Source organism: Apteryx rowi, unplaced genomic scaffold (assembly GCF_003343035.1).
Source record: "Apteryx rowi isolate R43461 unplaced genomic scaffold, aptRow1 scaffold_48, whole genome shotgun sequence".
Taxonomy (NCBI): Eukaryota; Metazoa; Chordata; class Aves; order Apterygiformes; family Apterygidae; genus Apteryx; species Apteryx rowi.
This window is the reverse complement of record NW_020450738.1, coordinates 2,699,108-2,724,550: the sequence shown is the minus strand read 5'-3', so window position 1 is coordinate 2,724,550 and position 25,443 is coordinate 2,699,108. Positions and strand designations below refer to the sequence as shown.

The following is a 25,443-nucleotide window of genomic DNA, read 5'->3' as shown; positions in this document are numbered from 1 at the left end:
ATATTATATTCTTGTAGTAAATTGTTTAATAGGAATAGATATGGACAAACATGTTTTGAGGGACGTGTGCGAGTCAAAGGAGAACATCCTGATTTTGTGCGTTGGCCTTGGGAATAAACAGGCATCATTAATATTCAAGTGCATTCAAGTATTCAAGTGCAGCTTGGGATATCAGTATTGGCTTTTGCCTTAGTAATCTGGACATTTACATGGACAAGGTAGTTCTTTTCACTATGTTGTATTGTGAATTGGTAACTGGATTCTGCTGGGCCATATCATGCGCTCTTCCCCTCCCCCCCCCAAATATTGGAAAATAAAATCCTCGTGAAAGAAGTCATGTTCTAGAATAAGATTAGAAATTTCTGAGTTTAAAACTAGAATATGCTGAAAGTGTTAGCACTCTTCTTAAGTCCTCATCAACTTTTTCTGATGAACTTAAAGAATTCTAATTGCTTAGAAAATCTCATTCCACAGTTGTGGTGGGGGGTTTTTTGCGGGGGGGGGGGGTGCTAAGATTTTACCCCTTGTTAGTGTGTGTATGTTATGTGAAGGGAAGATAAATTAGAACCACTCAGTATGAATCACTAGTTTCTTATTTTTACCCTTAGCTCTCTGTTGTGGTAGAAGTAGTTTGGGGTTTGTTTGTTTTGTTTGTTTGTTTTTTAAGGTAGATGCACAGGAAGCTGAAGTCCACCTTTTAATGTATTTTTCTGATTTGTTTCTGATTTGTTCTGTTTTCTGGCACCAAGGGAAATTGCAGAAATGCTTGCTGTTTTTTGTTTGTTTGATCGTTTGTTTGTTTGTTTTTTCTCCAGACCTCTCCCCATCTGCCCTTTCCTTAAATCATCCTAAAGGGCACTGCAAAAGGAAGGTCACTCTTCTTCTATTGTCACATTATGGTCTAGGACCTTTCAAACATAATAATCTGTTTCCAACAAAATGTGTTTAGAGTGATAGGAAAAAAAATAGGAGATAACTAACAAGCTGTAACTTTTTATTTGGTTTCTCCTAATAGATGAAGATAGTGATTACCTAGCAGAGAGATCAATTGAAGAGGTTTATCATCTCTGGTGTTTGGCTGGAGGAGACTTGGAGAAAGAACTTGTCAACAAGGAAATCATTCGATCAAAGCCACCTGTCTGCACGCTTCCCAAGTAAGGAAAGAGAAGCACTTTTAGGGCAGTAGGATGGTGGAGAAAATCAGGGCTTCCAAGAAAATAATTTGCTTTGGTTTTTAGTTTCAAGACCTCTCTTTGTGGAAAAATTTTGAAAGTAGTATTCTTGAGCAGCAGGGAATCATTTCCCTTCCCCTCTTAATGCCCAGTTTAAGGCATTATTTGAACACCTTATACCTGCTGTCCATCTGCACTTCACATTGCTTCCTGAAATTTGAAGAAATGTAGGTGAAATGGAAAATAATAAACTGAAAGTCTCTAAATGCAGCACTCTTTCCAATAGCATTAAGTTTTACTAAAAATGTATCACTGCTTGAATGGTATGTTTTTTAGTTGTAATTTAATTTAATAGGTTCTGTAGCAAATTCTTACACTCTGAATTCTCTTTCACAGATCAGCACTGCTGAATGGTCAACTCATTCCTTCAACAATCAGCTGTTGTTTTAAAAATTCTTAGCTTTTTTTAATGGCTTTTAATTCTGTTACCTTTTAGTCATTACTTTTATACTCCTGCTGCATACGTGCTGAAATCTTATGAATATATCAGTGTCTTGATCCTGCAATTTGATCTTAGTAAGCAGAGTGATTTGTCCATACAGACCAATTCTYGGCGTTTGAGATTTAGAAACACATGAAGTCAGTGTGTACAACCAACGTGCAACTTCTTCAAAAAGAAAAGGCAGAGCTAGATTTTAAGTGATATTAGGGTGGGCAAAAGTTGTATGACACTTTGAGTGATTGCCCATTTCCATACCCACTGGTGAATGCATTTACTTTTGAATTTCATGTGGAAAACATTTTTCATCTTACTAATTATCCTGAAGGTGAGACATTCATTCAAAAATGCAATGTAACTTCATCTTCTACAGGACAAAGAAGGATATTATTTGATACTGAGAACGTTAGCTTAATTTCTGGAAATCAGTTTGATGCTGTCTGTTTTTAAGATATCACCAAATGGGTAATTTGTGTATGCTTTCTTGGATACGTTAGTGGTCCTTCAGTGGACTGCAGCAGAGAAGGGCTGGATTAGATTTTCCATGTTTTTGCCATGTGAGAAATGGCTTTCTAATGACAGTGACATTTTATTTTTGCTTCTCATGGTAAATGGCAGTCCTAGTCTGTGTCAGCTCAAGGAATAAAAGGGACTATTAATCTCATTACTCCTCCTTTGCATGCAAACCAAAGTTCTAGAAAACCTAAAATGTGACTTTTCCAGTAAAAGCTGTTTGAATATTTTAAGATGATTGTACATTTCCTTGACGATAGGTTTCATGCACTTGATAGCAGGTTTCATGCTACACAGAATCAATACAGCATACTTCTAAGAACTAGTATTGTATTTTAGAGGAGAAACCGATTGATGTAAGTTTTTTGTTTTGTTTTTTTTTAACTCAAGTCCTACATTATAAAATGACCGGAATTTTTCCCCCCCTTTGAAGCTTTTTATTAGAAGACGGTGAGAGCTTTGGGCAAGGACGAGACAGAAGTTCCCTCCTAGATGACACAACTGTGACTTTGTCTCTGTGCCAGCTCCGAAATGTAAGAAAAATACTGTGCACAGGTGCTTATGTCTTCACTGCAGAAACATTTCTTTTAAAGGGAGTATGGAACAACTCCTGCTGTTCCTACAAAAGGGCAGTATTACTAGTATTATTGGTTCCAAGAGACGACTTTCTGGCATCTGAGTCAGGTTCTGATTTGTGTTATTAAACTGCTTGGTCTGCAAAAACTTACTACATTTGATTTCCCGGCCCCCACCCCCTTCCTTGCCTTCCTCCATCTCTCCTTCCCTCTTTTCCTTCCTCCTTTTCCTTATTTTAGCTACGTGGTTTGTTCTTATGGATCCCCAATTATTCTGTAGTACCTGATATCCTGTGCAATTGCTAAACTAATTGTGACAATGAGTGACTTCTTACGTTCTTTAATTGCTGTCTGTAGGTGGCTCCCAATATTCAAAAGAAAAATCAGCTCAATTCACTTGAAGCGTTAAAATTGAATACCAGGTTTCCAGTATCTGTTGCTAACCTTTGGAATGTATAGCTAGTTTTCAAACAATTAGTTTGAAAGATCACTTCAAAGCATTTTTGCCAAAATGTGGTCATGCAGTTTTTTTCCATCTTCAGTAGAAAAAAAGATATACAAATGATAATTTATAATTTTACCTTCTGTGACAATCAATTAAAAGATTTACTGTATATATCACTGAAATGCTTTTATTGTATTGTGTACTGAAGTTTCATTTTGGGGAAGATGCAAGCCTGAACCTCGCAATGTTAGCTGAAATATATTTTTAAGCTTATTCAGCCTTTCAAACACCTTCCGTGGAGCAGAGCATGATGCTTGTAATCAAAAGAGGATCAGAGTTGAATGAACTGAGAGTGAGCTGCACTGTCAGTCTCAGGAGGGGCTGTGTGCCTTTAAGTTAAGGATTGAACTGCAAAACAGAGCACTGCAGGGAGGATGGTATTAAACATTAATCACAATGCACCAAAGATGTCTGAAAACTTCAGGCAAGAGTCCAGACTTGCTTCTCTGTCATCTTTCCAGAGAGTGTCTGTATTTCTGTGTGGCTTCAGATGCTGCTAGTAAAAGGAACTCAAATTTGCATAACTCTTGAACTGATTAAAAAAGTTAATCCAAGTTCTGTAGTTGCTTTGCAGCTGCTAGGACAGGAAGTCTGTGCAGAAAAATGAAAAGAAGAAACTGTTTAATACTACTGATCTATTAATACTTGGCCCATAAAAGCTTTGTGTGTGTGTGTAAGTCTGTGAATGAGGTAAGAGGGTTATCTTTAAGCAGAAGAATTTCCATTAACTCTTAAAAGTCTGTAATAATAAAACTTTTAGCATTTAAGGCTGTATGTTCCTTTGCTGATTGAGGACTGAGCTAATACTTAGTCAGATCTCAGGGCAAGTTACTAAATTTGACAAATGAACTGTGAGGTAATAGTTTTCATATTCTACTAAATATTTCCACTTGAATTCTGAGCATCATCCTGATAGTGAATTTTTATTCTGAATTTCAGAGACTGAAAGATGTTGGTGGGGAAGCATTTTATCCATTGCTTGAAGATGAGTAAGTGTGTGTGTTTTTGTACATATATCAGGCACTGACCTTAGAGTTATTAGTTGTATTTGAGTGACATAATACACAGCTGGACAAGTGTCTTCCAAAAGCAAACCACGCACGTCTTTGTTCAACTTTTAAAGTCAATGAGAGTTGAAGAGCCCTCAGCACTGGGCCTTAACACCAAACTGAGAAGCCTAGCCTGCTGCTGTGTCCTGAAAATCTTGAACTGAATCAACTATTGGTGCTGAATATTCAAAATTATCCATTTATACTTGTTTCTGACTCAGAAATGTATCTCAGGATATTCATTTTGTCACAATGAATTGTATTTGTTGCTGTTCACTATGACTTTCCTAACTTTTTTCCTAGTCAGTCAACTTTACCTCATTCAAATAGTAGTAATGAGCTGTCTGCAGCTGCCAGTCTTCCTCTGATCATCCGGGAGAGGGACACAGAGTACCAGCTAAATAGAATTGTCCTGTTTGACAGGCTGTTGAAGGTATGGAATCTTTCTGATGCTGGATAATTGAATTTGGTCTAATAGAGGATTTTTAAAGGATCAAGTAATTGAAAAAAGAAGCAGAGATGCAACAGACCACAGTGGAAAAGGAGGGGAAAAAGCTTACAGAAGTATAAGATGATTGAAAATAAGAATTTAACAAATAGGTCTTTTTACTAGTAATGAATATAAAAATAGTCTTTAAAATAAGCCTATAAAAATAGAATCAGAGTTGCTAGTAATACCTGTTATTTACTGAAGAAAGTACTTCTGCATCCTTTATTTCCTAACAGACTAAACTATTATAGGTGTAAATGCACCTGTAAAGTTTCTGCATTTCCAAGCAGGAAGGTATTCACAAGCAATAGCAGTCATTACTGTGACAGCACCATGTTTAGAAATACTGATTTTTATTGATTGATTTTTGCTGAGGAGAGCAATAGCAATCCTTCCTGCAGAGACAGGGATTCTGACTTAAGAATGCAAGAGAGCTGGCACAATGCTTCATTAGGTGCAGTACTTAACAAAGCAAAGTTGGATGCGTAGTATGAAAAGAAACATACAATGAGGAAAGAGCTTTCAGTGAAAAGCTAGCTTGCTCACTTTCTGGTATACTAAAGTACATGAATGCTTTTGCAGGAAGGAGGGGGTATTTTAACAGTAAACAGTAGTGCTCCATCCCAAGCTTCCAGTGTAGGAATGAAACTTGTTTGATGTAAAACTTGAGTTTGTTCTTTGGACTGACAACATTTGTCCTCTGTGGGAGAGAGATATTCTTATTCCCAGGGCTGGAATTTGGATTGTTTCGGTGACGCGGTAGCATTTTATGCTATTAGTCTCTTCTCTTTGAAGGCCTATCCATACAAGAAAAACCAAATATGGAAAGAAGCCAGGGTTGACATTCCTCCTCTTCTGAGAGGCATAACCTGGGCTGCACTCTTGGGTGTTGAGGTAAGGATAATGGGATGGCATCTACAGAAGTTTCAGTTGGGAAAGGAGTGGGATAGGAATGGGATTGACACAGGAGCTGGGATGGATTTGAAGATTTGGTGGGTAGAACTAGTAGGATTTCAAACAAAATGAAACATGAAATTGTGTGAACAAAGACAATGTTTAGACAAACTTGCTTCTTGCTTCTACCTTTATTTGATTTCAGAGAACACATATAAACTTCACTGCCTTTATATTAAATTTTGATTATGGGATGGAAACATAGAACCTATACAACCAAATTTTGCTAGATTGTTTAAATACAATTGGTAGTTTAAAAGTTTTTTACCTTCTGCCCTGTCAGCAATAGCTGGGCGAAACAGGATGAAACCTACCAAAAGTTTTTTTTTTTCATCTGTCCACCAATGCACTTCCTCCAGAGACTGGAGAATGAATACGTTGAAAGGTATTTGAATGAATAATTTGAATGTTGTCCTTTTGGACAAACAACTTAGAAAGGGATGTCCCAGAAATGAGGGCTTCTCAGAGACATTGTTTGACCAACAGCTTGTGTCTGTCCTGTTTGCAGTACAGCAGAGAGGTTCTCACAGATAATACATCCCAAATTATTTAGGATATTTAGCTCAGGATGTGATATATACTGAGTGCTCTATACTATGGCCTAAAAAGATGTAAAGGAAAAGATGAACTGCTGGTCAGGTTTGTAGCTTGGGCCTTGGGAGATGATTCACTTTTCAAGCTTCTGCTTACTGTTTGTAAAATAAGGGTAGTATTTCCCTGTCCAATAACATTGAGGTAAACTTGTTAGCCTGTACTTATGTGAATCATAAGTCAGATATGCTCTTTGAGAGTAATGTATATTGGTAATATCAGTGCTCCTTAATAGGTAGCTGAATTTAGTGCCTTTACAAAGAGGATGTCAAAGGCCACTTGCAAGTGACTGAGGTGCACACCTAAATGAGATTGAAGGCTTCAGTTAGCTTGAAAACTGGATCAAGTGCATGTCTTTCTGCATAAACAGAATTGAAAATCACTGAAGATGGTACTGGAGAAGTCACAGAAAGGTCTACGTGGCCTGAATTGTAAGAGAACAAAGATTGTTAAATTCTGCAGTAGGAATGTTTTGTTCTTTAGGAAATGCAGTATGATATGTTATCAGAAAAAGAGTTGATAACTGAAGCACTTGGCAAAACCAATCAACTTCTGTATGCCAGTGTGTACATTGTAATTTGCAATTATATTAATAAGGGCTTTCTAAATTCAGATATTTTTGTTCCATTTATAGGGTGCCATACAAGCAAAGTATGATGCCATTGATAAAGACACACCGATTCCTACAGATAGACAAGTAAGACTTTGTTTGTTTTCAAATATTGTCATTTGAGTTAATGCAAAATCTTTTCCACCAGTGGCAAAGTCATGTTTACTACAGCAGGTGTGGCAGATTGTTATGAAAGGGTTCCCCCCAGGCTTGTAATCTCATTCATGCCTCAACAAGAATCTCACAAAGCCTATGGGAACAAATTGTTTAACTCAAATTATGTTATAACATGTGGAAAGTGAAATCCTCTGTTACTTCAGAATCATTGATTCTGTAGCAACAGCAAAGAGCAAAGTGCTGTGAACAATGGTACTGATGTAGCACTAAAAGTCCTGTTTTGATCAAATGCTTGTTGTGCCTGTTGGACTTGGTACCAGATAGTGTGTAGTACTCTGAGATCCTGTGAGCTAAGCTTGCTTTAAAGAAATGGGTTCTTGAGCAAGTAAGTTCTCCAGGAAATACTGTCAAATAGCAAAAAGATGTCACAAGCAACAGTTTTCCTTTCAGCTGGCTGAAGAAATAGTTTTCATCACATTGTGTGCTGTTCTGAGAACTCTGATTATCCTTAGATCAAAGTGGTATTAACACCTAAAATGATGTCAAAAGTTGGGGCAGAAAAACTGTAACTGCAGTCTGCTTTCTGCTTTTTTTTAAGGGCTAGAGCCCCATTTTTTTCCCCAAGTATGACTCTGAATTTAAAAAAAAAAAAAAAAAGTACTTTTAATCTCTGAGTGCAGCTTTAATGCCCTGTCCCTTTCCAGTTTTGTTTTGTGAGTGTGATGAAGAAAACGGATCATGTTTGTGGTGGTGGTCTGACCTGTATTCTTTGGCTGCTTTCCATCTGCAGTGTTGGAAGACTGCTGTAGTTTGTAACCCCAGTTATCCTGATTTCTCTTTATTTTATATGCTTGGCTATGGTACAGATTGAAGTTGATATTCCTCGTTGCCATCAGTATGATGAATTACTGTCATCACCAGAGGGTCATGCAAAGTTTAGACGCGTACTGAAGGCTTGGGTTGTTTCCCATCCTGATTTGGTGTACTGGCAAGGTGAGTCTGACAAGTTAGCATGATCAGATAATTAACTGGAAGGCTGTACCAGTGGCTGACTTAAAAACAAGCTCCTCCCATAAGCTTTTTTTGGATTGCTTTCCTTTCTGTTTCTTTTGAAGAGTGTGTCTGTGAGTTATTAGAAACTTAAATCCTAATAATTTATACTGAGTTTGTAGTGTAAATTACCCCTCACACTCTAATATATTTATTTTCTTAAGTTGTATTCCTCCTTAAATTACAGTAACTTTATTTCAAAAAAAAAAAAAAATTGTTACTTACAGCTGTTCAGATCAAAGGTAAAACTGCAAAAGTTACTGAGTGAGTTCCTGGGGCTGTAAATGGCATTTCTTGAAAGCCGTGGCAGAATAATCAATTTAGTGCTGTAGTTTAACAATTTGAAATCCTTTTTTGCTTTCATGCGTTTTTCACRCTTGTTCTCAGCATAATGTGCAAAACCTGAGGCTGCAGGTATTATAATTGATATAAAATATGTAAGTTTACATGATAAATTTATGAATTTATCTTATACTTTTACAAAAAACAAGACCTTCATGCAGTCTCTTCATAATACTTCTCTCTTTAGGTCTTGACTCTCTCTGTGCACCATTCCTGTATTTAAATTTTAACAACGAAGGTGAGTACCTTTTTCTGCTGGGAGTGAGGGGAAGCGCAGTCTGTCACTTGTAGCTAGTTGTATGTAGATGTGTGTGTACCTGCTTATAGATGGAATTTTTCAGGAGCTGCAAAGGAAATTTAAAGCTTCTCCTGTTGCCACCAGTCAAAAGAAATGGTCCATTATTGAAAATGATTGTGGTGTTATTCTTCAAGCAGGGGTTCAACAACAAAATACAGTAATCAGTTATACAATATGAAGTACAAATAGCCTTGACTATAGAAAAGCAAGAAATGCTTCTCTAATACTTATGCTTTTCAGTGAAGCTGTAGTTCAGCCTTGTTTAATGTGAATATCAATGTACTAACTGTTGACCTATCAGACTAACGTTGTTCAGAAATTCTGACTTTGGTTTTAAACTCTTAAATGCTTACCACGTTTGAATATGTGGCCTTTATCTTCTTAGAACCTGATTTGTTGAGAATTGGTTAGTCCAGTCATTTGTTCTGTTTTGTAAAATCTGTGTGGGGAAAGCTAGTTTCTTAGAGCAATGACTCCTATTACTCCAACTGTGCGTCTTTAAAAACTTCAGTCAACAGGGTTTTGTTGCTCTTGGACATGTTACTATCAGGTTGGGTTGTAGAGGCTGTCTTTCCTCCCACTGAAGCAAAATATAATTGTAGTGAGTTATGAAAAATTTTATCTTCCAGTTTTTTATTACTTTGTTTTACTTTAACCTAATTGTGCATGTTTGGCTTAGATAGTGAAATAGTAGTTTTAACACTAGTAAAGTTAAAACACAGAATTTGCTTATAACATGAACTTGTCATTTTTGCTRTAAATTTGACATCTTGCTTAGCACTTCCAAAATGATATAGATTTTCTTTGAACAATTTATGACAAACTTGTATTTGTAACCAAGATGTCTTTTTTTTTTTTTATCTGTGATCTAGCAGCATGACTAAGAATTGTATTAAAATAGATTGATTAATTCCTGGGGAAAAGTGGGGAAATTTTTCCTGGGGAAATCTGTGGTAAAAAATGTTTTTACCCTCTAATCTTTACTTCATATGTATGTGAGGAGTAGTTGGGAAATTTAAGATGCTTTTGCTCATCTTTCTGACAATATTTTAATAGTATTCTGCCCTGTGTTTTTCCTCTGAATTCTGTCTGTATCTGAGCTGAAGCAAGATTTCAGATGAGAGTCTGTTGTGGGCATAAGCCAGGTACAGATTCTATAGGAGAAAATGTAGAAGAATGCAACAAAGCAGTTGTCCAAAACTACCTCTTCTAAAATTTTATTCATCACGGGATCCTCACATTTTAATGCAGATATTACTATGGCTTTTCATCATCACTACTTTGTCACTGAGAAGAAATACAGGAGTAAACTGGGAGCATATCACATCCAGCCAGTTTTCTTTGTTACTCAGTGACAGCAGGAGACTTCTTTAGGAGCTTTTAAAATCCTTTAATGAGAAATGTGCCCTTTTTATGTTTTCACAATCATTCTAATGTATAGAGTGATTTAATATTTATGCTTGTTCTCTGCTTAATAATGAACACTTTTAGGTATACATATGTTTCTACCTCTGTAGTAACATCCCTTTTTCTAATTCTTTCAGCTCTGGCATATGCTTGTATGTCTGCTTTTATCCCCAAGTATTTATATAACTTCTTTCTAAAGGATAATTCTCATGTTATTCAAGGTGAGTAAGTCTCTTACTTTTTTGTATCTCTTTTATGAGAGGTAAAATTAATTGTGGATTTATAAATACGATTTTTCAAGTGGTTACAGAATTGGAACACAAATGGAATCACACTGTAGAAATACCTACCTGTGTCTTTCAAATGTTTATTTTCTTACATAAATAAGCACAACAGCTGTGATAGAAAAACAGGAACAGAATAAAGTAGGTGAAGCTCTGGGCAGGGGAAAAACCCAAGTGCATGAAAAGATATACGCTGCTCTGTGTAATATCCAAGCTAAGAGTCAGTCAATTACACAAAGCTATGAAGTGAGAAAATAGCCTTTCTGGTGTTATACTGTAAAGACTTACACTTCGTGTGATCAAAATCATACCGCCACAGAGAGCTGTCTTAACAGAGAGGGGCAAGGAAGAGGAACAGTACAAACTTGAAACTCCTTGGAAAGTGAAAGTTCAGAAAGTTACAAACTTGAAGGGCATTACTTACTGAAGGGAGATAATGTAGTTCAACACAGGACAGGGACTGGAGAACTCAGGAAGAGTGTTCCAGCAGCTGTATAGGTAACTCAGAGAAATTAAAACAGTGTCTTGGAGGTAGATATCTGTTCTATTTTAAAATCAGTTGTAAATTTCATGGAAAAACAAAGAAGAAATTGTCAAGAACTAGAAAGCCACCTTGGCACTATCCGTGTTGACAAGATAATTTGTCTTGGAGTTGCTTTTTAAAATTATCAGGGTTTTTCAAACAGCTTTTTCCATTTTTTAAAAACTATGTCATACGGAATGGTTTTGATTGCAAGCAATTGTGAGTGTTTGTTGAATAGCTGGTTTCAGCATTGTTTGCTGTCTTTGCATTTCTTTTAAAGAAATGGTCTTTTGTATACAACATAAACTGATAGAACTCCTCAGCTTAGAAACAATGTCTGTCACTTCTTTATCCTTAAAAATAGAGGAAATTAAGAACTGGTCAACAAAAATACAATTAGACATAAAAGCAGTTACATGATGGAGAGTGTGGAGAGAACTAACATGAGGCAAGAACACAGTGGTTAGGAGAGTTTACTTAAGAAAAATGATAGGTAAGAGACATTATGAACTGAATATATAAAATAATGAATAGTGTGGTAAAGCAATTCAAGAGAACTTGTTTGCATCCTTTTGTCTGTAGAGTAAGAGTGCTTGCTGGAAAGAAAAGGCAGTAAAGGTCTAAAGACGAAAAGAATAATTATACCAAATGTTCCTTTGGAACAAACTGCTTTAGACTTTAATAGCTTGGTAAAGACTTTTCTCAAGGAGGTATGCTCTTACATAAAATAATAATTTTGCTTTCTAGAATTCCCTGCTGTTATTCCCCAGAACCTTTACAAAAGTTAAGAATATAGGTCAGTGTGGTTCTGTGAAACAGAGTAGTCCAGGGGTTTCTGAGTTTGTGCAACATCTGATATCATCAAGGACTCAGGAAGACTGGACTTTTTAGGATTCTTCCAGTATACTGATTTAGTCCGTCTAGTGTCTTATGCCAAATACCAATGTATAAATACAGTTTTAAAGAAAATTTCTGTATAATTTCTCTGCTTTATTGGGTTGAAAGAAAGTGTTAAAAATGTATCATCTGATTGCCTACAGCAATTTTAGCTTATCTTCCATATGAGGGTCAGTGGGAGGAATCTTTCAAACATACCTCATTTCTGAGCCTGTCCTAAGCAGTGAAGGCAGCTGTTTATTCTAAGCTTATCAGACATATTTTCTTACAGGAAATAGGATGCAAGAGCAGTTAAAGATGTTTGGATATGGAATGCCCAATTATGCGAGCAAAACATTCATATAATAAAATCCCAACCAACAGCAACTGACTGAACCTAAGTGATGTGTTTTCTTGAAGGAGTGTACGTCTTCAGTAGACCCTTAATTAAACATGTAATCCCACACAATAATTATATTTCATGAACCTGGCTAGTCAAATAAAGATGGTATTTAGCAACCTGTAGTGTATCTGTACAGAACCACTCTGGGCACGAATCTCCATTTAAAATAAATGCGCTTTGGGGAAACTAATTGTAAAATTGTTTTCATCAGTGCCTACAGCTGAATGTGTAGGATTACTGGTTTTCTATACCTTGCTTGTGATTACTGACTGTTTAATAGAATACAGAGAAATGATGATGCAAGACTCACCTTATTGGCCTATTGATAATGCACTGATTTGGCAAACTGAGATGGGAGGGTTTTTCTWTTTTTCTTTTTTTTTGAAATTGAAGGTCTGCTTGCAGTGTAGTATGAACTTAAGGTATAAATTCAGTTATCTCTCTAACTTGTATGCATGTGAATAAGAATATCTTTAGCTTGACAGTGAGATAGCATACTGTAAAGATGCATAAGCTAGCTGTGAAATAGTCTGGCCTCGCTGACATAAAACTCAGCATGGGCCTATTTACCCACTTAACTCCTCAGCTGGGTGCTGCTAGGGCGTCTGTGGCATAACAGAGATGCAATAGCAGAGAGGAGGGACTGGTGCTTGTATGGTGTCTGATGCCTGAAGCAGTGATGCCATAGGGGTTTAGTGTGCTGTGGCTTTGTTTTTCCAGCTTAAAAAAAAAAAGTTAACTGGATGTAAAGTTCCAAAAGGCATCCTTTTTCTTCTAGTGTAATTTGTAGTAGGACTGTGGCTGTCACCTTGGGAGCGTGGAGAAAAGGGAATTACCACCTGTTATGAAATTGCAGTGTAATTGCCTCTGCATGTTTATTCTCACAAAGCACATGACAACGTGGACAAAATTGGGGGGCGGCAGGGAGGGGAGGGAAGTCTCAATGACTGTATTCTCCTGTCATCTTCCAATTAAAAGCAAGTAATATTCCGGCTACTTCATTAAATTGTACCTTTCAGCATGATGTGTTATTCTGAAGATGTAATAAATTAGATCTTTTACAGTATCTTTCTTTCTCTGTTCAAAAAAAGACAAAAGAGGTTGCTGGTCATGGAAGTAGTAACCTTAAAACTTGCATCAACTTCTGGGTTGTAAAATTAGACATTTTAGGAAAGAAACTGCACAATACGGTTTGAGAAGTATAAATTTTGTGTTTCCTCAGAACAGTTTGGTTCTTAGAAGTCCTTGAAACAATGTTCTAAGTTGCTTCAGTTGATATCATGTGGCTCACACTTATACTGAAATGTATTTAACTTTGCATGTCAAATATACATTACAGTCTGAGTATGAACTAAGTAAACCATTGTTGAAAATTCAAACTGAGAGGTACTAAGGAAGAGAAGTGAAACCATTCTCCCTCTGTTGAATATAATGATGACAAGGAGGATAGCAGTGGTATTCACTTACTGTTTTGTTTTGGGTAAAAAAATTTTTTCCTCCAAAATTAGTGTTCTTCCTTTTCTACAGGTCTACTGTGAATTAGCAGGATGTGGTGATTTGCATTTTTGAGAATGAATTTGAATTTGCTTGTCATTTCAGAATACCTGACAGTGTTTTCTCAGATGATTGCATTCCATGATCCAGAGCTGAGTAACCATCTTAATGAAATTGGCTTTATTCCAGATGTAAGTGCTAAGGGTTCTTATAAATATTGTTCAGAGGAGGTAAAAAAATTGGAACATGAGGGCAACTAGAATGAGATGCCTTTCAAAACTGTTTCAGCAGCAGTTTATAATAAGCAAGACAGTTTCATATTAATAGACCTTTCTGGGTACACTGATAAAATGGTAAAGTTTTGATTATTGTTTTATATACTTCAGTCCTTCCCATTCTGTTGGCATGGTAAATACAACAAAGATACTACCAGTCAGTTATTTTATCTTTTAAGATCAGTCTGTAAATTATATAATTTTATTTTTGAAGTTTGGATTAATATACCAAAATTAATGTGGGCAAGAGGGACCAATAGCAATATTTCTGTAAACTAATTAAATGCTAAGTCAGTTAATACGTAAGATGCATTAATTTGCAAATAATACAAAAAAATACATGCAAATAAAGGTTAATCTGCATTATCGRTTCTTGCAAAATACTCAGCAATATGTTGGAGTCTATCAGAGACATTAAGCAAGTGTATAACCCAGAAGTCTGTAAGATGGGAAACTGAAAACTGAGAACATGCGGACAAAAATGTAATAGAGAAGAGTATATTGGAAAAAGCAAAACAAGACCTTCTTTATATTATAGGGCTTCACCTTAGCTGTCACTGTAAGTAGTGAAACTTCTCCCTTGTTTAAAGAGCCATGTATAGTTCAGAAAGCCAAGATAATACTCCATAAAAATGCTTGTCCACCTGCTTTAGCATTATCCAGGTTTATGGATAATGTTTCTGAAAAGTGGATATAGACAAGGCTGCAGAAAGAACATTGTTAACTGATATGGTCTGTATCATGATACATTTGACAGGATGACTGAGTGGTAAAAATGGAAGAAAGAAACAAAAGTTAGGAGATGTTGATGTAGAAATATGTATTTCATATATAAGAAATTCATATACATTTCTTCTTGCTAAAATGAAGCAGCAAGGCCAAGCCTATGAAATTCATTTGTCATACACGAATCCTGGGTGAATTTGCCTGTCTTTGGGACACTCAGATACTCATTATCACAGTTTACAAAGATTTTGGTGGAAAAACGAACACATGCTTTCTTTTGTAAAGGTGTTTTTAATGTAATAACTTGTGTATGAATGATGCAAATTTAAAAGGTACTGTGGCATTAAAATGAGCAGAAGAGAGAACCAATGTACTGCATTATAAACTGAGGTGTTTTTAGAGTGCAGCTGATGACCCACATCCGAAGTAGGGGGTTTGGGAAAAGAGGTGAAGATGAGGGGAAGGTGGGGAGAAGGGACAGCTTAGTCATCTGTAGAAGGCCTGAATAATTCTGGATGAAGGGCACAGGTAACAGCAACATTAAAGTTCCTGAAGGAGAATCAAGTTTGCAGCATCGCTGTGTAAACGCACCCATTGTTTATTTTTATAGCCTGTGGATGACYGAAGCAGTTCCTCTGTGTATTTTGCCTGGAAGGCTAGTTCTCATTGAAAATGTATAGATGTAAATCCCCTGACAATCTTACTGGTCTCCATTTCTGCTACTATTCTCTTTTACATGAGAGCTCTGTTTGCTGCTCTTTCAACAACTCGTAGTGTCTGCTTATACAGTTACAGTTCTCTGTGCTGAAAACTTTCAAGATGCAAGTCAGGTGGAATAATTAAAAGTTGCCTCTCGGTGTATTTTATTTTTTGTGTTGTACCAATCATTGGACAGGATATAGTCAAATGTGAGCCCTGTCTCTAAGTGTTACAGTCTAGAATAAAAGATGAATAAGTAATGTAGTAAATAATTGCAAAACAGAGGTATATATATATTTTTAAAACTTTGTATACAAATGCTAGTTCTAAAACTTAACACCTCCAAAGAGAAGCTGTCCTTTCTAAATCATCTCTCATTAAATAAAAAGTGTTGTTCTGCCTTCTGGATTAGTGAGAGAGGGGCTTTTTGTACCTGTAACAAGACAGCACAGGATCCATCAAGGTGAAGGATATGCACTTTAGTAATGAGATCTGAACCAGAGTTTCGTGCTTGAGTACTAATCCTATCAAAGTAAACCCTGATTAATCTTTCATCATTGAAACGCAGGCTCCCGCTGCAGGAAAGATTGTGTTTCCTGGCACCCTTCCTATTTGCTTCGGGTCATGTAGCTCCCAGAATATTGAACACTGCTGAAGCTTGAGTAGTTGTGAATATTGTTAGCTGATGTGGTGCCTGGATTAAGTACATTGCTGTGGCTATGTGATTTACATGTAAATAGAGGGATACAGAGTTCTTCTTTGCTCACCCTCCCCAAGTTTATAACCACCCCCACCCTATGTAACGTTTTATAACATCTGCTCTGTATGTTACTGAATAATTCTGACATCAACAGCAGACCATTTTGAACTGAAGAAAAACAAGGAAGTGAGCCATGTTATTTAAAGGGCAACTATAGCCATAATTTATTTTGATTTCAGCTGCCAATTATGGAAGCTAGACACAGTTGTCAGCTGGCCGTTAACAGAGGTGGCAAAGTCTGGCTGCAGTTACTTGATATCATCTTGCCGAAGCTGCTATCATAGGTAGACCCCTTACATCGGTTTAGGTGATATGCAGGTGTCAGTAATAGGGCTCCCTCTTACTGGGAATTAAAAAATCCTGTGATTGAAGTATCTTATCTCCATTTGTCCCATGTTCCCCACAAGTTCTATTACACAAATACTTAGTGGTGAATCTGGAAGAGAAATTTCTTGCTAGTATTTCTACTTTGTAAGAAAATGGTCATTCTTCAAATTTTGATTGTGTGAGCACAAATAGGTGGGTAGACTTTAATGTTAAGAATTGGATTCAGTCTTGATCCTCCTTGCATCCTTAGTCATCAAAACACTTTTGTGCCTTTCTGTAACATTTGAATATACAATTAGTTGCATAGGCACATTATATGCTTGAATTTAAGCATATGTGTATGTATTTGGAAGACAGAACAGTGAAATGAAGGTGCAAGATAGTGTGTTATTCCTTTTAGATGAGGATCATTGTTTCATCCTTTGCTCATCTTTCTGTGTAGCCATGTCAAATGGTCTTTTAGTATAGCAAGCTTGGAAAAAAAGATTGGATTCCTTAACTGATCTTGAATATCTGGGATTGTGGCTGTTGGACAATTCAAATAACAAAAAAAAGATATGAAACCTTGTGAGCTGGATTTTAAGCCAGTGCCTGCCCAAAATATGTAGAAAACAGCTTAACGTGGCAGACAAATATCTTACATCTGTCTGCTGCAGCGTTTTTAGCACATTCTTCTGAAGCATCTGAGCTACTCACTGTTGGAGGTACAATATTGTCCACGTTGCCCTCAAGTGTGAGTTAGTATGGTAGTTCCTGTATTCCTGTAAACGTGACTTGAGCTTAGAGCAGGAAGGGCTCAAACGTAAGTCTTATGAGCGTTGAAAACAGCATTAAATACATGCTATAGCATAGGGGTTTTGCTATCTATAAATTATTCTTATGGTGTGTGGAGATATGACAAATACCTTATCAGTTTAAAATAACCCACTGCATTGAATGACAGATGGTCAGAGGAGGATTATTCTATAAAAGATTATGAGAATGATGATTAGCCCTATTGTGTGTGTTATCTTTAATGATAGGTGTTTAACCTTGATCGCAGCTCTGTATTTCTATGTGGGGTGGAGGGTGAGCTTTCTTGGACGATTTTGGTGAACTTARATGTTGTGTAGATATATAACAAACAATAGCTTGTGAATAATGTTGGCGTTTTTGATGTTTTGAAAATTCAGACCTTCAATCTTAAATAATTAATTTTCATTATCCTGCAACCAGGTGCACACAGCTCCACTGTAGCTGCCTTATAAGCATAAGCTGCAGCTGGAGCATACAGGTCAGCTACTTGGTTCTTAAGGAATTTTCACAGAGCCAGAAGCTTGTGTATACCTTCCAGTATTCCCCACCATCCCCACCAACGAACACTAATGCTCATTTTCAGCTTGCTATCCCTTCTAAAATCTCTTTAGAATTAGAAGCAAAAGCCACTAAACCTAAATAGTTTTAAAACTATTTCTTTACAACTGAAACCTGAGTCTTCTGTGGAAACGAGTGGTGCGTAAACCTCTACTTTTCCGGAGAAACAGACAAATAATGCAGGCAGTAATAATAATAGACAATAATAAAATCCTCATGAAAAATGTTTTCATCAAGATTCAAGCCAATGTCTTTGAGAGCTTTGAGTGTCTAAAGAGAAATACACTCTTCTCAAATAGTTATTTTCTAACTATGGGCAAATGAGGACCTTCAGTCTGTTGGAAAACACTGAACTGGGTCTCCGGGCTCAGTTATAGAGCAGATTCTTCACAGCAGAACACTGTGGGAGGAGAAGCTTCAGATAAGGATAATGGAAGGAATGACAATGAAACAAAGTAATGGCAAGGGATTTCAGTTTTAACTAAAAAAATCTGTGGTTCTGTTCAGATTGACTGAATAGCTACTGATATTAGGGGACTACCACATTCTTCATATAGAAGAAGTGGCTGAATCCTTACTTAGAAGCACAAAACAGCTCATGTTTTGCTAGCAAAGCAAAATGATAATTACAACAAAGCTCTCAAGCTCTCCAAAAAATGAAGTATTTGTTGGTTTTGTAGGCTCTTATTTTAATGTGATTTATTCCCAGGATCTTCCAAGAGCACAGACATTACTTCGATTAAACATTATGTGTGTTTTCTAAGTGCGGAGACTTAAGTGTGAATAAAAGACACAACCCCATTACATTTTGCAGTCCAGTAGCAAAAGATTGAAAACAGTTTTAGCAGCAGTTTGTTAGTACAAAAACATGGGGAAATGCTGTTCTAACCGGTGATTGCTAGGGGGCAGTATTTACTAATAATATATTTAAAGTGAAGTCATTTAACTAAATGAGTTTGGTAGGCTGTTTGAGGACTTCAAGTCAGATGTGTGCATTTCTCCTTTTTCGTCTCTGTTTTTCAGTTTGACCTGTATGGTGAAATAATAAAACCAGTGTTGTGGCTTTTCTTTGCTTGTTATGACTAAACTGCTTGTAAGTAATAATTAGAACCCCCTTAGATTGTCTCAGAACATTGTATTTATGAAAATTAGAGGAAAAAATTTCTCTTCAGTGAAAATTTGTCTAATACCTGCTACGTATTTACAATTTGGCCTATTTTTTGTTGTAACTATTAGAGGTTTGGTGAAGATAGTTTGTAGCAAAGCATTGCTTTGCGTTGTAGTTACCTTTTAATAATCTGTTCAATATTTCAGATTTTGTTTTTGCTTATATGTTCCTGTGTGTCTATACACACAAGATATAGGTGTCTGTGTGTGAAATCAGGAGAAAGTGTTGATCTATTTTGCTAAAATGTTTTTATCAAATAAATGAAAAGCAGGAAGTAACTACTTCAAATTCCAATGAAGTAATGTAGTTCCAAAAATGACTTCCACAAAATGTACATCTCGGAGCAAAGAGGAGCCTCAGGCTGCTAGGAGTGCTTGTTTTCCTAGTGCACGGAAAACAAGGTGTTGCATGTGAGTAAGCAGGTAAACAGGTATTAGCTGGTCACAACCACTGCTGGGAATATTCCAAGGCACAAGGGATGTTACTATTCAGTAGACAGCTGCCTATTGAAGGCATTTCAAAGATATACTCAGGGAGGTAGTATAAATATATTATAAGATTGAAACAGTGATAGTGATGGGTTGGTTTTGTTTTTAACCCTTAAAATCAGTTGGAGAGTTGGAGACCAATCTTTATAAAACCCCTTGAGTACTGGAAGTGCTGAACAGACTGGTCATCTCAGCTTGGTCAGTTTTAAGGACAGTGTGGATTGGATACCTGTCAGACACTCAAATGAAGACATAGGAATAAAATTTAGAAAGTGTGGTGCTAAAGAGTCTTTCAGCAAATGTGTGCATCATTTTGTCAATGCCACAACCAAGTTAAGAGTTTATGGAATGAGGGGTGATTTATTAACAGTATCGATTGTTTTCTGCTTCTCATTTGCTTGCTTTCAGGGAAAGCGTAATAGGAGGACTAATTTGCACTTTTTATGAGCTAAAAAGTAATATATTAAGCTTTATGTCTAACTGTAAATCTTCAGAAATGGAAAACAGAACTCATGAGCTATGTAACTGAGTAAAATGTAACAGTGGTAGTCTGGCTCTTGTATTCCTGACTCACAGGTACTTTCCATGCTGTTTGACATTTCACGAAAGTAGATTCTGTTGCCTTCAATATAGTGAATACTTTATTCAAAATTAAGACACTCTTAAGGTGTCATAAATACTTGAAGATTCTATATGCATTAGAATAGTTTACGTATGGTGTCATGAGTACTCCAGATGGAAAGTCTTGCAGAGACTAAGGGTTTTTCCATAGCCATTACAGCACAGGTTCCTATGCTGGCTCACAGTAGTATAAGTGTTGAAGCCACCTCAAATCCTTCAGATGACATCTGTCTTTAAATGTCACCTTATAACAACATAAATGCTTAAAGTGTTAATAACTGGCAGTATATGTCTGAGTAACTGTTGAGAATGAAACTGTTCTTATTGCCTTTCACTGAAAAGTATGCATTTTAATAAATATGAACATAGAAAAATACAGGTATTAATATTTCTGTTGGAAAGTGTGATTTGCACTTTTAATTATTTATCTAAAAACCAGGAATTTTTTCCATAGCCCAAATATCTATTGAGTCAAATTGTTTTATGCTTGTTCAGGCATTCCTCACTAATTCTGAGTTAGCATTATACATATGTAAGGTGAGAACTCTGGCAGTCTAATAGAGCAGGTGTTTGAGCTCTTCAAGACTTTACAGAGACTAACTTTTTGCAAATGTACTGAGTTTTTTCTTTTTTAATTCAACATCACAAAACAGTAATTTGAAAGGGATGAATGGAGGATCGGGGGAGGAACAAGCTTCTTTTAGAGGGCTAAAAGTTGTATGATGATAGTTCTGCCATTGGAGTTGTTTCCTATTTTAAATACATACATGTCGAGCTAGGTAATTTTTTATGTGGTAGAAAATTGACCCAAGCAGGAACTTAAAGTGTGGCTCTTAATAAAATGTGGTTTTTTTTGTTCTTTCTCTTCCCCGCACCTTTTGCAGCTTTATGCTATTCCTTGGTTTCTTACAATGTTTACACGTGAGTATGCTTTCTTTTTCTGATTAAATTTTCTTGTATTTAATTTTTCTTCTTATTTTCGTGTGGAATGTACCCTTCAATTTTAAAGGGAAAGGCTTTGGTCTCTGGTAGCTTGCAGGTTCAGCTTGTAGTTAGCATCAACAGGAACCCCCAGGGATCTTGAAGCATATTGGTTGTATACTGAAAAACAGCTTTCTGACTTAATGCGTATCTCAACAACCCCTCTTTTTTTTCTCCCACTCTTGGAGGGGAGGAAAAGTTATGGTTTTGTTTGAGATTAAAGTTATGTATCCTTGGTATTTCTTAAGTGTAACTTTTTTCTTTTTTTCAAATCAAGTCTTCATACTTATGGTGCGACTGTCACTTAGTAGGTCAATCATTATTTGCAGGAATGTGTATGTTGTGATTTGAGTTTCAGCAGTGCCTGTCACATTGCACTTTGTGCCCCGATTCAACAATAATTAGCATTTTCTTATTTCTGAAGGAAGAACAATATTAAATTTGAACTGGATAATATTATGCATGTGGTGTTTAAGGAATGTGAAAAGGAAGCTTTTATGTAGTGGGGAAAAATATAATAAAAGGATCTCTACCCTCCCTACCTCCCCCCCCTCCCCCAAACACACATTAAGGTAAGAAGATAGTAACTTTATTTATAAAGGCCAAAAAAACAAGCTTTATTTTATTACACCTTAATATACTGTTACTGTACAAGTACTACTGTACTGTGATGTTTGTGCATATGTATTTGGGACAAAAGGAGCTTCATAATTTGGTGAACTTTTCTAATGAGAGAGAAGAAAGAGTTAATAAAGTGAGCCTAGAAGGCAATCCAAAATCCCCTTTCCTCAATGGTATCAGTGATTTTTTTTTTCTTTTTTTTCATTTCATGTCAACATTGGCAGACTTTAAATTAAAAAAGAAGTGGAGGGGGGGAATGAAAAGAGCTGAAGGATTATTTCTCTGAAATATCAAAGAATTTAAGGTGATTCTTGACTGTAATTCCTTAAGTTCTTGACTAGTTCTTTCAGTTATCCATTCGTCTAAAACTTGATGAGAATCACCACCTTTGGAAAACTGAGAAGATGGTTTCCTTGGCAATGAATTAAAATAAAATGTCGGAACTGCTTAGTGGAAGAATACCTTATTTTAGGAAAGCCACCTTCAGCTTTATATGTAAAGTGATTCTGTTTTTTTTAATAGGTTTTCCTTCCTGTTTTTCCTTTACTCTGCTGATTTTTTTTGCTCTATTCTGTCCATTTTCTTGTCTAATTTTAGGTAGTTGAGCTTACTGATTCACTCATCAATGTCTTCATGCTATTGAAAAACTGATATGCATGTCTTCCCGCACAGTTACGCTGTACCAAAAGAAAAAGAAATTGTCTAATGAGGGGAGTCTGTTTATGATCTGAAAACCTGAACATTTCTAAGTATGTAATAACGAAAGGAGATATTGATGATTTGTAGAGTAATAAAACTACATATGAAAATAAATCTAAACAAGTTTAATCCTGTTTGCTTCCAAATAAGAAAGCAATAATCATGAGACAGGAAAGGGGAAAAAAAACTGTACAGATTACTTATTCTGTGTGTTTAAATTTGTATGTAATAATTTAAATGTTTATAGGGGTTTTTTTGTTTGGTTGTTTTATTTTTGTTTGTTTGCTTTTTACTGTTGTGCCTGTTCATCACACAGATGTCTTCCCTTTGCACAAAATTTTTCACCTGTGGGACACGTTACTGCTTGGAAATTCCTCCTTCCCATTCTGTATCGGAGTGGCTATACTTCAACAACTGAGGGATCGACTTCTGGCTAATGGATTCAATGAATGTATTCTCCTTTTTTCAGACTTACCAGGTATAGAAAAAACTAATTCTTCCCCCTTTCTCTCTGTTTCCCGAGTGTCTTGCTGATGAAAGCATGTGCTTGCATGTACCCATATATTTCAAATCTTCCATGTGTTTTGGAATGTTGTTAAGATTTGGGTAGGCTCTGTGTCAGAGTACATAGGCCCTAGATAACAGCTAGAGGAAGTCAGTGGAAATCTTTTTGCTGTCATCAGCAAGAACTGGGTTAGTTCATCATCGTTTCCAGGTGAATGCTGGAGTAATTCCTTGTGAAATTTAGAATGATTTCAAATAATTCATGAGTGCTGAACTCTTTTTAGACATATGGAAACAGTGTAGCTGGCTGGGATTTCTTACTGAAAAAATTTAGTGCTGTTCTGAACACTGCTGTTCCACTTTGCTGGTTCAAGTAATTTTTCTTTCAAAGTTAATTAAATGTTTCCTGTGGAAACAATGTAAAAGAATTATGGAAAACAGTTGAGAAGCCATTAGAATTGCTCTGTTCTAAGGCAATTTGTATTTGAAATGTAAAGCTTTCAAAAGAACCCTCAAAGTCAGATTGGAGGCTCCATGATGACTGTGCAGAAGTTCTGCCTTCCTGTTCAGTGGCAGCCTGTTGACATTTCCATACAAACAAGTGTTGCATCTTTTAAAAAAGTACAGTTAACCATGGAGTTTGGGTCTTATTTCTGAGCAAGCTTCTAGTGAGACATTAGAATGCGTTTGAACTGAGTAAGCACTGTAAACTGAAAGATGTGTTTCCATTTGTGGTTAACTAATATTTATATAATATGTGAATTTGAAGAGTGTTTCACCTAGAATATATTCCTGTGTTTGTATTACTTCTGTCTCTCCAATCCAGAACCATACTAATATAATCTTAACCCCACGAAGACCTAGATTAAGAGGTGACACTGTTTTAATTGTGTGGCTTTTACTTAAGAGAACTTTTAACTTTTGTATGGATTTAGTGGGCTCTATTATAACACCATGTGTGCAATCCGAATGATAATTCATTTAAACAGAAGTCATTCTTTTTCTGAAGAACTGAATGACAGAATCAAGTTTGGAAGTGCATTTTAGCTTAAATGCTCTTTTGTTAAGTACAGCAGCCTCCACAGCTGCAGAGTTTTAAAAGGCTAATGGGATATGGCAGCAAGCAGGCTCTCAGTTCATAGTTCTGTCAGTCAGTCTCTCAGGGCTTCTGCGAGTTCTCACAGCTGAAGCTGTGAGGTTTCTCTAAATACTGTCTCAGCTTCTGTCTCACTGTATGCCCTTGAATGTGTGTCCCGTTTCAAAATTCTGCTTTTTTGCTGCCTTTCAGTTCAGTTTCCACTGTGTAATTGCTACTGTATTTTCCAATTTATAAGAAATTTAATTTAATTAAGCCTTTTCATATAACAGCTTTTTTTCAGTTTTGGTCTATATGCTTAGTCATTTCAAATGCCCTTATTAAACTTAACTGTATATCTTCAGATTATCTGAAAGGTGAGTGCTGAATTAAAGGATCGTCTCTCTTCCCCTCCCACTCCTCATCTATTAGCTATATATCTTGGCTAAATATAGCTTCGTTAATATTTTACTTATTTTCTTGCCTAAGGTCATTTCTCCTGATATCTTTTTCCTTGAGTGGTTCTAAATTATATATTCCAGTTTATCTTGAACCAACTGATTTACTGACAATTGAAGTACTTTTTGCTGAGGTCATGTATAAGAACATATTACTTCTCATAATACATGTTTGTATATATAGTAAAACTAAATCAATAAAATCTGTAGTATTATGTGTGTGTTTTCTGCTGATTGTGGTTTATGTTAACTTTGATATTCTAATAGGTAACATTTCAGTAGAATGGTGTTAATTTTTGAAAAGCATTTTTGAAATGTTGTTGATGTCTGCAATGTTTTTGGATGCCAACAGTGTCACAATTGAATATTGTGAGATTAATCCAAAGCACATCATAAACTGACTACTGAGGGAGGAAAGAATGAAGATGAAAGCACTAGTGTGACTTAAAATGTTATAGGGCTAGCTAAGACTTCAGTAATCAGTAGCTTCTTTGAACATATAATTTATCATGGCCTTGTGCTTTTTCTTTCTAACCTAAGTCTTATTTCCGATGAAGAAGTATTGACTGCTTAGGCTTTTTGTCACCTGTGTCTTCCAACCAGGATATTCATTATCTTGGTTAAAATAAATTGTGCACCATGCCTGAGAATTTGCTGAAACTAATTTACAGACAACCTTCACCCAAAACTGGGTCACCCTGAGGAAGAGATTTTGTTGTTCGAAACATCTGCAATAATTTCAATCTAAAATCAATTGTTGCTCAACAGCCTGAAACTCCTCTGGTTTTTAAGCTTTCTATGCACCAGAATGGCTTATCTCAGCTGCCAGTGAAAGTGACTTACCTTCCAGTCTGATAAGCTATTTTACTGCAATCTTGCAACTGCATGGAACACTTTTAAACACGTTTCTTGTTCCTTCCCTAGTTGGTTCTAAAA

At 36.2% G+C, this 25,443-nt stretch overlaps 1 protein-coding gene across 11 annotated transcripts in view; it reads left to right on the top strand.

Annotated features, from left to right (window-relative positions):
- Window positions 1-25,443, top strand: part of TBCK (TBC1 domain containing kinase) — a 138,645-nt gene that overhangs the window by 39,418 nt on the left and 73,784 nt on the right. For all 11 annotated transcript variants that reach the window (XR_003255576.1, XR_003255575.1, XR_003255572.1 and 8 more), the window contains 12 exons: window positions 1,016-1,154; window positions 2,618-2,717; window positions 4,204-4,253; window positions 4,617-4,746; window positions 5,599-5,697; window positions 6,983-7,045; window positions 7,942-8,068; window positions 8,655-8,705; window positions 10,310-10,393; window positions 13,858-13,943; window positions 21,054-21,090; window positions 22,787-22,948. Coding sequence is in view for 3 of the 11 variants with exons in the window: in XM_026078343.1 (XP_025934128.1) it covers window positions 1,016-1,154; window positions 2,618-2,717; window positions 4,204-4,253; window positions 4,617-4,746; window positions 5,599-5,697; window positions 6,983-7,045; window positions 7,942-8,068; window positions 8,655-8,705; window positions 10,310-10,393; window positions 13,858-13,943; window positions 21,054-21,090; window positions 22,787-22,948 (1,128 nt within the window). In the remaining 8 variants the exon portion in view is untranslated. The remainder of the gene's footprint in view (window positions 1-1,015; window positions 1,155-2,617; window positions 2,718-4,203; window positions 4,254-4,616; window positions 4,747-5,598; window positions 5,698-6,982; window positions 7,046-7,941; window positions 8,069-8,654; window positions 8,706-10,309; window positions 10,394-13,857; window positions 13,944-21,053; window positions 21,091-22,786; window positions 22,949-25,443) is intronic.